General features: G+C 41.3%; 1 protein-coding gene across 2 annotated transcripts in view; it reads right to left on the bottom strand.

Moving 5' to 3' along the window:
* Window positions 1-3,962: 3,962 nt before the first annotated feature.
* Window positions 3,963-12,074, bottom strand: part of grid1a (glutamate receptor, ionotropic, delta 1a) — a 278,456-nt gene continuing 270,344 nt past the window's right edge. For both annotated transcript variants that reach the window (XM_083544591.1, XM_083544592.1), the window contains exon 16: window positions 3,963-4,769. In XM_083544591.1, coding sequence (XP_083400717.1) covers window positions 4,374-4,769 — 396 coding nt within the window. In that variant the 3' untranslated portion in view covers window positions 3,963-4,373. The remainder of the gene's footprint in view (window positions 4,770-12,074) is intronic.

Genomic DNA, 12,074 nt, shown 5'->3' with positions numbered 1-12,074 from the left:
GGCTCCAAGAACAGAGAAACCATTAGATTAAAGCCTTTAAAGGGATTAGTTACGCATATTTACAATGTGAGACAGGATATAAATATATACACAGGTGCATCTCAATACATTAGAATATCATTAAATAGTTGATTTAGTTTTAGTAATTTAATACAAAAAGTCAAACTTGTATATATTATATAGATTCATTAAACCCAGACTGATATATTTGTATTTCAAGTGTTTTTACATTTAGATGATTTTGGCTCACATTTAGATCAGACATATTGGACATATTGACTGTAAGCATATTATGGCACCACAGGGTTTAAACTAACCAGGAACTAAACACACAACAGGTGAAAACAATAGAATAGAGCAACTAACCAATGACAGGTCAGGAGAGAGACACTACTACAATAAAATAAAGGCATGGGAAAACAGTTGGTTTTAAAATGAGTGTGTGACGTCAGAAACCAGTAGATATAATCTAGGAGTTGTTCTTTTACCTTTCTCAAAAATCTTCATCACAAAACCAATCAAAAAAACATTTTGAGTGAATTGTTGACCTTCTGGATAGTGTTTATTTCCTGTACACGTACTCAATACTTTGTCAGGGCTCCTTTTAATTCAATTACTGCCTTGGGCATGGCATTGAGAAAATCAGACTGTGGCATGGAGGAGATTAGACTGTGGCATGGAGGAGATTAGACTGTGGCATGGAGGAGATTAGACTGTGGCATGAAGGAGATTAGACTGTGGCATGGAGGAGATCAGTCTGTGGCACTGCTGAGGTGGTTTGGAAGCCCAGGTTTCTTTGACAGTGCCTTCAGCTCATCTGCATTTTTGTCTCTTGTTTCTCATGTTCCTCTTGACAATACTCCAGAGATTCTCTGTGGGGTTCAGGTCTGGTCAGTTTGCTGGCCACTCAATCACACCAACACCATGGGCATTCAACCAACTTTTGGTGCTTTTGGCAGTGTGGGCAGGTGCCAAATCCTGCTGGAAAATGAAATCAGCATCTCCATAAAGCTGGTCAGCAGAGAGAAGCATGAAGTGCTCTAAAACTTCCTGGTAGACGGCTGTGCTGAACGTGGACCTGATAAAACACAGTGGACCAACACCAGCAGATCACATAAAACCACCACTGATTGTACGAACTTTACACTGGACCTCAAACAACTTGGATTCTGTGCTTCGTCTCTCTTCTTCCTCCAGACTCTGGGACCCTGATTTCCAAATGAAATGCAACATTTTCTTTCATCTGAAAAGACGACTGTGTCCCACTGAGCAACAGTCCAGACCTTTTTGTCCTTTGTCCAGGTAAGACACCTCTGACGTTGTCTCTGGTTCCGGAGCTGCTCGACACGAGGAACGAGTATGTTGTAGCCCATGGAGACGTCTGTATGTGGAGGCTCTTGAAGCAGTGACTCCAGCTGCAGTCCACTCTTTGTGAATCTCCACAAATTCTTGAATCTGCTTTGCTTCAAATTTTTCTACCACATTTTTCCTTCCATTCAACTTTCCATGAATGTGCTTGGATACAGCAGTCTGTGAACAGCAGCTTCTTCAGCGATGACCTTTTGTGTCTCACCCTCCATGTGCAGGGTGTTAATGATCATCTTCTGGACAATTGTCAAGTCAGCAGTTTTCCACCATGATTGTGGAGCCTGAATCAGACTGAGGCTCAGGAACCATTGCAGGTGTTTGGATTTAATGAGCTGATTAGAGTGAGACATCACGAGTCTGAACTTTTTCTCATTTTCTGAGGTACTGAATTGTGGGTTTTTATAAAGTGAGTCGAAATCATCAGAATTAAAAATAAATAAACACTTGAAATATATCAGTGTGTGTGATGAATCTTTGTAATATACCAGTTTCAATTTTTCTATTGAATTACTAAAATAAATCAACTTTTTAATGATATTCTATTTTATTGAGATGCACTCGATAAGACGTCAATGACCAGGAACGAGACCTCAGGAATTTAAACAACTAATTAGCAACAAACCAATGACAGAACAGGGGGCGGAGTCAGTGCAGAAAACAAAATGACATTGCATTAATTTGAAGCATGAAGTCAGCACTTTGTTTCCTAAATTTCTGCCACGTGCTGAGATGGAAATATTCTATAATACTGGTGATTTATTGACACTCATTAGACAAAGGAATTTGTGCTCCTCTGTGGACAAATCGGACGTTCCAGAAGGACGTTTGGAAACTTGGTCTGCGCCACCCGACTGTGAAACAGCCTATTAGACTGGTCCCCTCTATTTCCATTTTTCAGCTCTCGGCCTTCATGTCTTATCTTCAGACACTGGAATTTGTACAGGCTTAGCAGTGAATTGACTTATTTTCATTTTACATTCGCATGCTTGTACCTTGTTTGCTCTGCTGCTTTTTTACTGCTTTATAATTTTTTTTACTTCTCATGTTTTAGGAATTTCTCTTGAAGTTTTCTCTGGTTGGCGCCTATGTTTTTATTTTATGTTTTAAAACGCGCTTTCGAAGCGCTCGCTGGATCGTGCGAGCCGGGTGCCATTAGGCTGTGAGGGAGAAACACATTTGTTCTGTCAAAGTACAAGGATAAGCCTCTAGCAATATAATTTTATATGAGGGCTGGGATACGGCGCTTCTGAACGCGTAGATCTGTAGGCTGTTAACAGAGCCGCTGCTGAATTTTATTACTTGGTGCCTACGGTGTGAGTGCAGCTGATTAGTGTGCAAGTGTGTACGTGGAGCCGAGTTTCTCATTTCCAATAGGTACCTAATGGTAACGGTATCCAGAGCTTCAACACATCTTTAAATCTGGAGCTCTAACCAGGTGATTTTTGTTGATTTTGGGTGAAATAAATGACCTACAGGCAATTTCGCATCTTTCGCGTGCAGAACGCTGGCGTGTTTTATGATTACGTCTCTTTTTATTCACTTTTGCACGTGAAGGATCTTTATGAAAAATCAGGGTTAGGAATGAAGGCAGATGAGATTCAGCAGTATTTTGAGCTCTGCTTCGTATGGCTTCTGGTTTTTGATCATTTAAAAAAAAAAAATGGGGAGCACGATAGCCACCAGGGAAATCTTGTTTACATACAGTTTGAAGATTTCACCAACAATTGAACACAAACCATTAAACACAATGTAATTTGTGAATGTCTCCTCTGGTGTGTGTGTGTGTGTGTGTGTGTGTGTGTGTGTGTGTGTGTGTCTTTCACTAACCTGCAATCCTTCATTTTATATTTACTGCAGCAAGGAGCAGAGACTACACTGCAACACACACACACACACACACACACACACACACACACACACACACACACACACACACACACACACACACACACACACACACACAATGCGAAAAAATTTATTTCATTGTGTTGTACATGAAATTTTTGTGTCATATCCTGCAGTGCTAAAGTGTCTCACACTGTTTATTTTTGTTGTGTAACACACACACACACACACACACACACACACACACACACACACACACAAACACACACACACACACACACACACACACACACACACACACACAAACACACACACACACACACACACACACACACACACACACACACACACACACACACACACACACACACACACAAAGCATCGTCACAGGAATACAAGCACAAATACAGTGTTGAATTTCTCCTTTTAATTTTTGTCTTTATTTGGAAAAAAAAATCGTTATAACTCATGAGTGTGTGTAACTGTAGAAACTGTTTTATGAACATTGTAGTCAAGACTTTCTTACTGCAAAACCGTGAGCTGGGTATTTAGAAAACAACCTTGAGGAATCCTCCATATCCACTTTGATCCAAATTTACAAACCGTCTGTGTGTGTATACGTATACCTGTATATATATAAGTATACACACACGCACACACACACACACACACACACACACACACACACACACACACACACACACACACACACACACACACACACACACACACACACACACACATTTATATAGAGTGAGAGAATTTACACCTTTTAATACCAAAGTCAAAAAACATCTAGAATATTGAAAATACACTCTGACTTTACCACCTGCTCAGTTATTTCAGTTATTTACAGATTTGCACTGTGTTATCAAGTCAGCGGCTCGGAGGAAAAGGAAACTCTGCGGCTTTATTTCCACAATAAAGTGTCATTGTTCGTTCCGGTGGTCACGATGACTGTGATTGGCTGGTTGTTGTTATAATTCGCGATTGAATGTCATATCGGGGTGCCATTACTTTTGTCAATGCTCATTTGCTCGGACGATGTAGTAATGAAATCGCTTCATTTTTTATTATCTGAATGTCATATTACGCGTTGGCCGCTGACGTCTCCGGCGATTCCGTTTTGGTTGTATGATGTCATGTTCAACGTTGTGATGTCATATGGAGGTGCCGTGATTGGTATCCATGGCTCTGCTGGGCACTGGCTGGTATTTGATTGGCATTTTTATGGGACTTTGGTGTAAAATTCCTCCGTTCGGTGCCCGATGTTTACAGCGTGATGGAGGGGGCAGTGTGGAGCTGGAAAGGGGGAGGGGCATGTTTCTGCTGGCCATGCCCCCGACACCGCTTTCAGAGAATAGTGAAGGAACAGACAAAGCACCGGGAGGAAACGGGGTCATGGCGTCACGTGAGTCCTGGCGGTGACAGATGCTGCCAACGTCTAGCGTGGAGACGTCCAGCGGTGAAGCAGGAAGCTGTTTATGCGATAAATCGTCATCGCTAATTAGCCCACTGAAGCGCTGCTGGACCTGCTCCAAGTCCACCTCCTTATCCTGAGGGACAGATGGAGACACGTCTCATTATCAAAAAAAGACCCGCATAAATTAAATAAGTAATAATGAACCAGTCAGAAAGCAGCTTGAGCAGACTGGATGTTTAGCCATTTTACATTGATGGCTGTGTGATCACACGAGGGGTCTCAAAGCTCATTGTTCTGAGTGTGACACCATTACTCAACCCGATGGGGTGTTTCGGGGTCTTCATGTAAAACCATTCGATTTTTGCCTTAAGGTGATGTCCTAGAGAACAACGCAACACATTTATATTTATAGCATTTGGCAAAAGTTTTGATCCAGAGTGACTTACAGTTATTTCAGCCGAGCAACTGATGGTTAAGGGCAATGTTCACATGCCCAGCAGTGGCACGTTGGTGGTGCTGGGATTTGAACCCATGACTAGCTGATTAGAAAAATCCAACAACATATCCACTGAGCTACCAATTCCCACTTGAGTGATATCTGCCCACAAACATGAGCACAGAACTAATTTGGCTGAGATTTTTTTCCAGATTGTAACACAAGATACAACTGAGCAGAATTAACAACCCAGCTCACAGGTCCAGCTGGACCTTCAACCAGTAGCCCAAAGTCTTAAGCACTGAGCCACCAAATTGTCTTTCTTGGTTTATAGACTTATTTTTTGCACGGGGGCAAATTTCTAGTCCAGACACCAGGGACATGCAGATCAAAAATCCAGGCTTTCAGATTTTGATTAAAAAAAAAAAAAAAATCACCCAGTCGACATCAGTAAGCTGTGGATATAATGGTCACTTGGATTTTTTTTTTTACATTCTTCTTTTATTCTAACCCCTACTGTTTTCCATAAAACACACATTTCGACTTAATATGTTTGTTTAAATAGAACATGCTCCATTTAATTCATATATTGCTCGGTGAAGTGAAGCATGTTGATGTTGTAGCCTGCTGTGATTTTCTGCCACCTGCTGCAGTGTGCACACACACACACACACACACACACACACACACACATTGAGGACACATTCTGAGTGCTGAAGGTTTTTTTTTTTTTGCTATATACAAATTAGCACAATGAAGCACTAAATCTGTTCTAAGTACATTCTCATTCAAAATCATTTCTTTATGCAAAAACTAACATTCTACCAGACACTACAGAAGGAGTTATAGACAAAAACAAAAAACAAAAACATGGGCAACACTGCAATTCCAACAAAAGTTGGGACACTGTGTAAGTGGAAATAAAAACAGTTTTGCAACAATTTTATAAATCCATATTCTATTCATAAAGAAATAAAGAAAAATGCCACAATATACTGTATATCACTTTAAGTAAAAAATAGGGTCATTTTAAATCAGGAACTGAGAAGACCTAAAGTTTTGGGAGAGGAATGACACATTCTGCTCAACAGTTCTGGGTTTCCTTTGTTGTATTTTCTGTTTCACTGTGCACCAAATGTTTTAAATGGTGAAAGGTCTAGACTGCAGGCTGGTCAGTTCAGCACCTGGACTCTTCTACTACTCTTCATGCCACTGTAATAGATGTGGATTGCAATAAGCATTGTCTTGTTCAAATACAAGGCCTTCCCATAAAAAAACAAAACAAATCCCACTGGTTCCACGCTCGTGTCGTTTTCACCCTGGTGCTTTCCCACTCACGCCGGGGTTCGCCCTCACACTCGCGGCCCGGGACGCCTTTTCACTTGACGTCTGCCGGCGCCATCACTCCGGTGGCGCTCTTCCCGAGGCTGGTGTCTGTCTTCTCTTTATTGCCGCTGGCGGACTGAAACTCTGATTAGTCTTAGTGAAAAGAGACTAATTAATGAAAGCACTGATTAGTCTCATCAGCTGCAGGTGTTTCTTACCGCTCGTTCCGTCTGGCTCCGCCCTCCACTCGCGCACCGCTGGCACAAAGACATTTTCTGGATGGAAGCGTTTGTTGCTCCTGCACTAGGACACTAAAGCTCATCCATACCATCAGAGATGCGGCTTTTTGTTTAGAGCGCTAATAACGAGCCAGATGGTCCGGCTCCTCTTTAATTTTGAGGACATGGTGTTCATGATTTTCAAAAAGCACTTAAAATTTCGATTCGTCTTTTTCACTTTGCCTCACATTTTAAATGAGTACATTTTAAATGAGCTTTGGCCCAGAGAGGACGATGGCGTTTCTACATCATGTTCACACATGATCTCTGCTCTGCATGGTAGGAATCCAATCTGCATTTGTGGATGATCACAATGTGGGAGTCCATGCAGTGATTTCCATTACAGAATCAAGACTGTTTTAAATGCGGTGCCACCTGAGGGCCAGAAGATCACGACCATTCGATATTAATTGTCCCTTGTGCACAGAGATTTCTCTAGATTCTTTGAAACTTTGGATGATATTATGTTCTGTAAATGATAAGATATTTAACTGTTAAGGAACATACTAGAACAGGATGATTATTCTCGTCTTTAACTCTGAGAGACTCTGCCTTTTAAAGATAAATATTTATACCCAATCATCTTACTGACCTGCTGTCAATTAACCTCATTAGCTGCAAAATGTTTCTCCAACTGTTTCATTTCAAGTCTTTTTCCAGACTTTTGCTGCCACGTCCCAACTTTTTTGCAGCCATCAATTAAAAAATGACCTTATTTTTCTTACAATGGTACATTTTCTCAGTTTAAACATCTGATATGTTTTCTATTTTCTATTGTGAATAAAATATGGCTTTATGTGATATACTGAATCCAAATACCAAATACCAAATAATTGGATTCACTTTTTCTTGACATTTTACACAGTGTCCCAACCTTTTTTTGGGAAATTGGGGTTGTAGACCCACATAGCATGTTATACATCATAGCATTAGTTTTATTTAGTTTTTGATATTTATTTGAACTTTACTAGTTACTAGTCTCGTTACTTGGACTGCAAGGACATCAGTGGAATGTGTCCTTTCATCAAAAAGTTCATGTTGGCACCGCGGACTTAATATTCTTGAATTGTTACAGAGCAAAGTGGAGCATAAAGACGCACAACTAGCAATCACTATCCACAAAGCTCTGTGGGGTGCTGGAGATGAGCACTTAGTGTGTCCCAAACTGTAAGTAATGGCAGATTAGAGCACACATAGCATCCTATACACTCTGACAACATCTTGACAACACACCTGCAGCCTCTTTAAGCTTTCTTCCTTAGTGCACACTCGTGTGTAAACCATCACCCTAATAGTTTCCATCATCGTTTCCAAGGCTTCCATCCTGGCACACCTTCTACTGGTCTACAATGCGCTGGGAGAAGAACTTCCTACATGCATATGACTATTAAAAAAAATGACAACTTTGCAATACTCCACTTTTAACATTGGACATTGTCTCAGAGCAGCTTCACAGCGATAAAACGCTTATAAAAGCATCTATAAGTTTAAGTTTGTTCCTAATGAGTGAGCCTGTGGTGATTGTATATATATATATATATATTCCTGATTTTGGAGTCACAGTAAAGGGTCTAAATTTGTGTTGAGAAGGTGGAGGGAGTATTTCAAGCAGCTGATGAATGAGTAAAATGAGAGAGAGAGAGAGAGAGAGAGAGAGAGAGAGAGAGAGAGAGAGAGAGAGAGAGAAGGTTGGATGATGTGGAGATGGTGAATACCAGTATGACATACCAGTAGAAGCGTGGAGATGTTTAGGAGAGATGCAGTGGAGTTTTAACCAGATTGTTTAACAGGGTTCTGGAAGGTGAGAAGATGCCTGAGGAATGGAGAAGGAGTGTGCTGGTACTGATCTTTAAGAATAAGGGAGATGTGCAGACCTGCAGTAACTACAGGGGAATAAAGTTGATCAGTCACAACATGAAGTTCTGGGAAAGAGTAGTGGAAGCCAGGCTGAGAGAAGAGGTGACCATCTGTGAGCAGCAGTATGGTTCCATGCCACTGGACGAGGTCAGACAGGAGTCTCCCTGGACTATGATGTTTGCGGATGATATTGTGATTTGTGGTGAGAGTAGAGAGCAGGTTGAGAAGAGCCTGGAGAGGTGGAGGTACACGCTGGAGAGAAGGGGAATGAAAGTCAGTAGGAGTGAGACAGAATACATGTGTGTGAATGAGAGGGGGGGCAGTGGAGGGGTGCAGTTGCAGGAAGAAGAGGTGGAGAAGGTGGAGGAGTTCAGGTACCTGGGGTCAACAGTGCAAAGTAATGGAGAGTGTGTTAGAGAAGTGAAGAAAAGAGTGCAGGCAGGGTGGAGTGGGTGGAGAAGAGTGATAGCAGGAGTGATTTGTGATAGAAGAGTATCTGTGAGAGTGAAAGGGAAAGTTTATAGGACTGTGGTGAGACCTGAGATGTTGTATGGATTAGAGACAGTGGCATTGAGTAAAAGACAGGAGGTGGAGCTGGAGGTAGCAGAGCTGAAGATGTTGAGATGTTCATTGGGAGTGACGACGATGGACAGGATTAGAAATGAGTTTATTAGAGGGACAGCGCATGTAGGACGTTTTGGAGACAAGGTGAGGGAGGTGAGATTGAGATGGTTTGGACATGTGCAGAGGAGGGACATGGGGTATATCAGTAGGAGAATGCTGAGGATGGAGCCACCAGGAAGGAGGAAAAGAGGAAGACCAAGGAGGAGGTTTATGGATGTGGTGAGAGAAGACATGCAGGTAGTTGGTGTGAAAGAGGCAGATGTAGAGGTCAGGGGGGGGTTGTGGAGACGGATGATCTGCTGTGGCGCCCCCTAATGGCAGCAGCCGAAAGATGAAGAAGAAGAAGAAGAAGAAGTACAGTATTTACACTCTAAAAACAGATAATAAAACGAGTTTTACAATGTTTTTTTAGAGTGTAGATTGAAAAGCTTAAAAATTAAATTAAAGTAGCTGCTCCTGTTTGCCTACGTTGCAACAGAACTGATCACTACTAAAAAATACTATTCAGGTAAAAAAAAACACTATTATAAACAAAATGTATAATGTACCTTGCAAAATCTCAAGGGCAGATCCAGAAAAATGTAGATCATGTGTCCTACATTTAAATAATATAATAACTTTGAGATATAAAAAGACATCTTGTCCCTGTACACTTCAACTGAACATCCTTTACATATAAAACACGTCTATAAATCAGTTTTTGTCGTCATTGTCTCCTCTGGCTTCCTCGTTAGGAATCTTAATGTAAGATTAAAGTATGTTCAAGTGAAACCGGGACTTTTCATTTTAAAGGTATAAAAATGGATGCTAGCTAGTGGCTAGCGTGTCCTATCACTGATAGGCAGGCAACGGTGTTAGCATGTGCACGGAACAGGGTGTGGTGCTGAACAGCGTGTGGTGCTGAAGTTTGTTGTAAACGAAAGCGTGAAACCAGCAAATATTTACAGAACACTTGATGCACAGTACGGTAATGAGACTCTCAGCCGCAGTAGGACATTCGAATGGTGTGAACATTTTAAAGATGGCCGTACATTCTCCATTTCAGAACTGATGACGACGTGAAGCAGGCGTACTGACAAATCTTTCTATGTCGAACCTTTCCAGACGTTAGCTAAACACTGGGATGAGTGTTTAGCTAAAGTTTAGGGGAGGATGTAAAAAAATAAAAAAATGCAGTTTTAATTCCTTGAAATTTGTTCTTTTAATTTAGAACCTCAAAAGTCCTGGTTTGACTTGAAGACCCCTCGTATAAATCTACACTGCGATTTACGTAGAGCTTTGGGACTGTGTTTATTGCTAAAAACGGTCTACAAATAAAACTGAAAAGTAAATGTATTTGCATAGAAATGTGTATATCGCCGTTATGCTAAGCTATCAAGCAGTCTGCTGAAGGTTAATCACAGGCTAATGGCTCTGAAACATGTGCACTGAGCTGCCACTGGCTTCTGCATTCGGGGTGAAATGAACATCGGAACGAGGAGGTCCTGTGGCTTGCTTTCTATGATCGACTGTCAGGACGAGTTAAAATGACTTCTTTAGCTAACATTCAGGGAGCTTGCTGGAGCATCTCATCTCAATTACTATCCGCTTGGACCATTTCCTCCATGAAGGGCATCATGCACTTGGGGCAATTTCATTTGTCTTGGGCGGAGAGAAAGCATACACTATAACAGGGCTGATGTCTGTATCGCAGAACACAGAGGTACCAGAGTATTCAAAAAAATCCCCAAAGTAAAAACAAAAGGAACTGCAGACTGGAGTGATGAAGGATTGGTTTCCACACTCATGTCATTTGCCTGCCTTGAGTTTAACCTCAAACGTGAGCTTAAATATTTGCCCTTGGGGGCAGGTCCTTAATTATCAGCCAGTTAGCGCTAACCTCGGCTTGTATCTTGTCCCCTGGGTGATTATATGCAAATGTGAATGCTGTATTTATCGCAGCAGATCAGCAGGTGTGTCTCACTGAGAGGAGCTGAAGAGATGTTTTGTATGCACTCTGGAGTGATGGCTATTCCCATGAAACCTTATCTAATCTCAGTGGCAGTTCAGGCACTATAGACACATCACACTGCTTTCAAACAAAGCTGAAGCAATTTGCTTCAACTAGTAGACATCTCCTGAAAGATCGTCTTGTTCCAGGCAATCATTAGATTTAATGATCAGAAGTCACAATTACTCTGGGTGATGGAGATGTTCTTTGGTGATTCCTGGAAATCCCTGAGCTTAAAACTCTTAAAACTAACTCAGAACAGGTTTCCTGAATTACACCATGGACATTCAAACATTTTTCACATATTCAAGTGAACATTTTTCCCCACATATTTCAGAAGATTAGGACGAGCAACTCAGAGCCAGCTGTGATCTGACAGCCCTGGAGCAAAGAAGGTCAAAAGTTTTGGCACAAAGTCCCAACAGTAGAAGTGTGCCAGTGGCAGGGCTTGATCTCATGACCTTCTGATCAGTAGCCAATAGCCTTCATCAATGAGCCACAACCTCCTCAAAATCCCACACATGTTCAGTGAGAATAAATAAATCTGCTGACCAACAGTAAACCGCCTCAGGGAGCATCAACACCACCTCTAGGCTTAAATAAAGGGCTACCAAAGAATCTCTGATTGACTTATAGACGAGAGTGTGAAGGTCATCATCCAACACGTCCATAAAGGAAAGTACCAAAGTGCACAATCTTTAAAATCTGCCAAATCTTTCCTTGTCACTGAAAGTTTCACCTTCAAAAGCACAATGTAAAGAAACACCTCATTAGAAATGTGCTCACTGGAGGTAAAGCCTTTAAAAGACTTGACACGGAAAACTTGGAACCTATTTTGTATATACATCTGGAATTCCTTATGTATACTTTCCATTAAACATCTGGACTTACTTACTTTCTTACATATACTGCCTGTTAAACATCTGG

This window comes from Silurus aristotelis (assembly GCF_946808225.1).
Source record: "Silurus aristotelis genome assembly, chromosome: 6".
Lineage (NCBI taxonomy): Eukaryota > Metazoa > Chordata > Actinopteri > Siluriformes > Siluridae > Silurus > Silurus aristotelis.
This window is presented reverse-complemented; position numbering and strand designations above follow the sequence as displayed.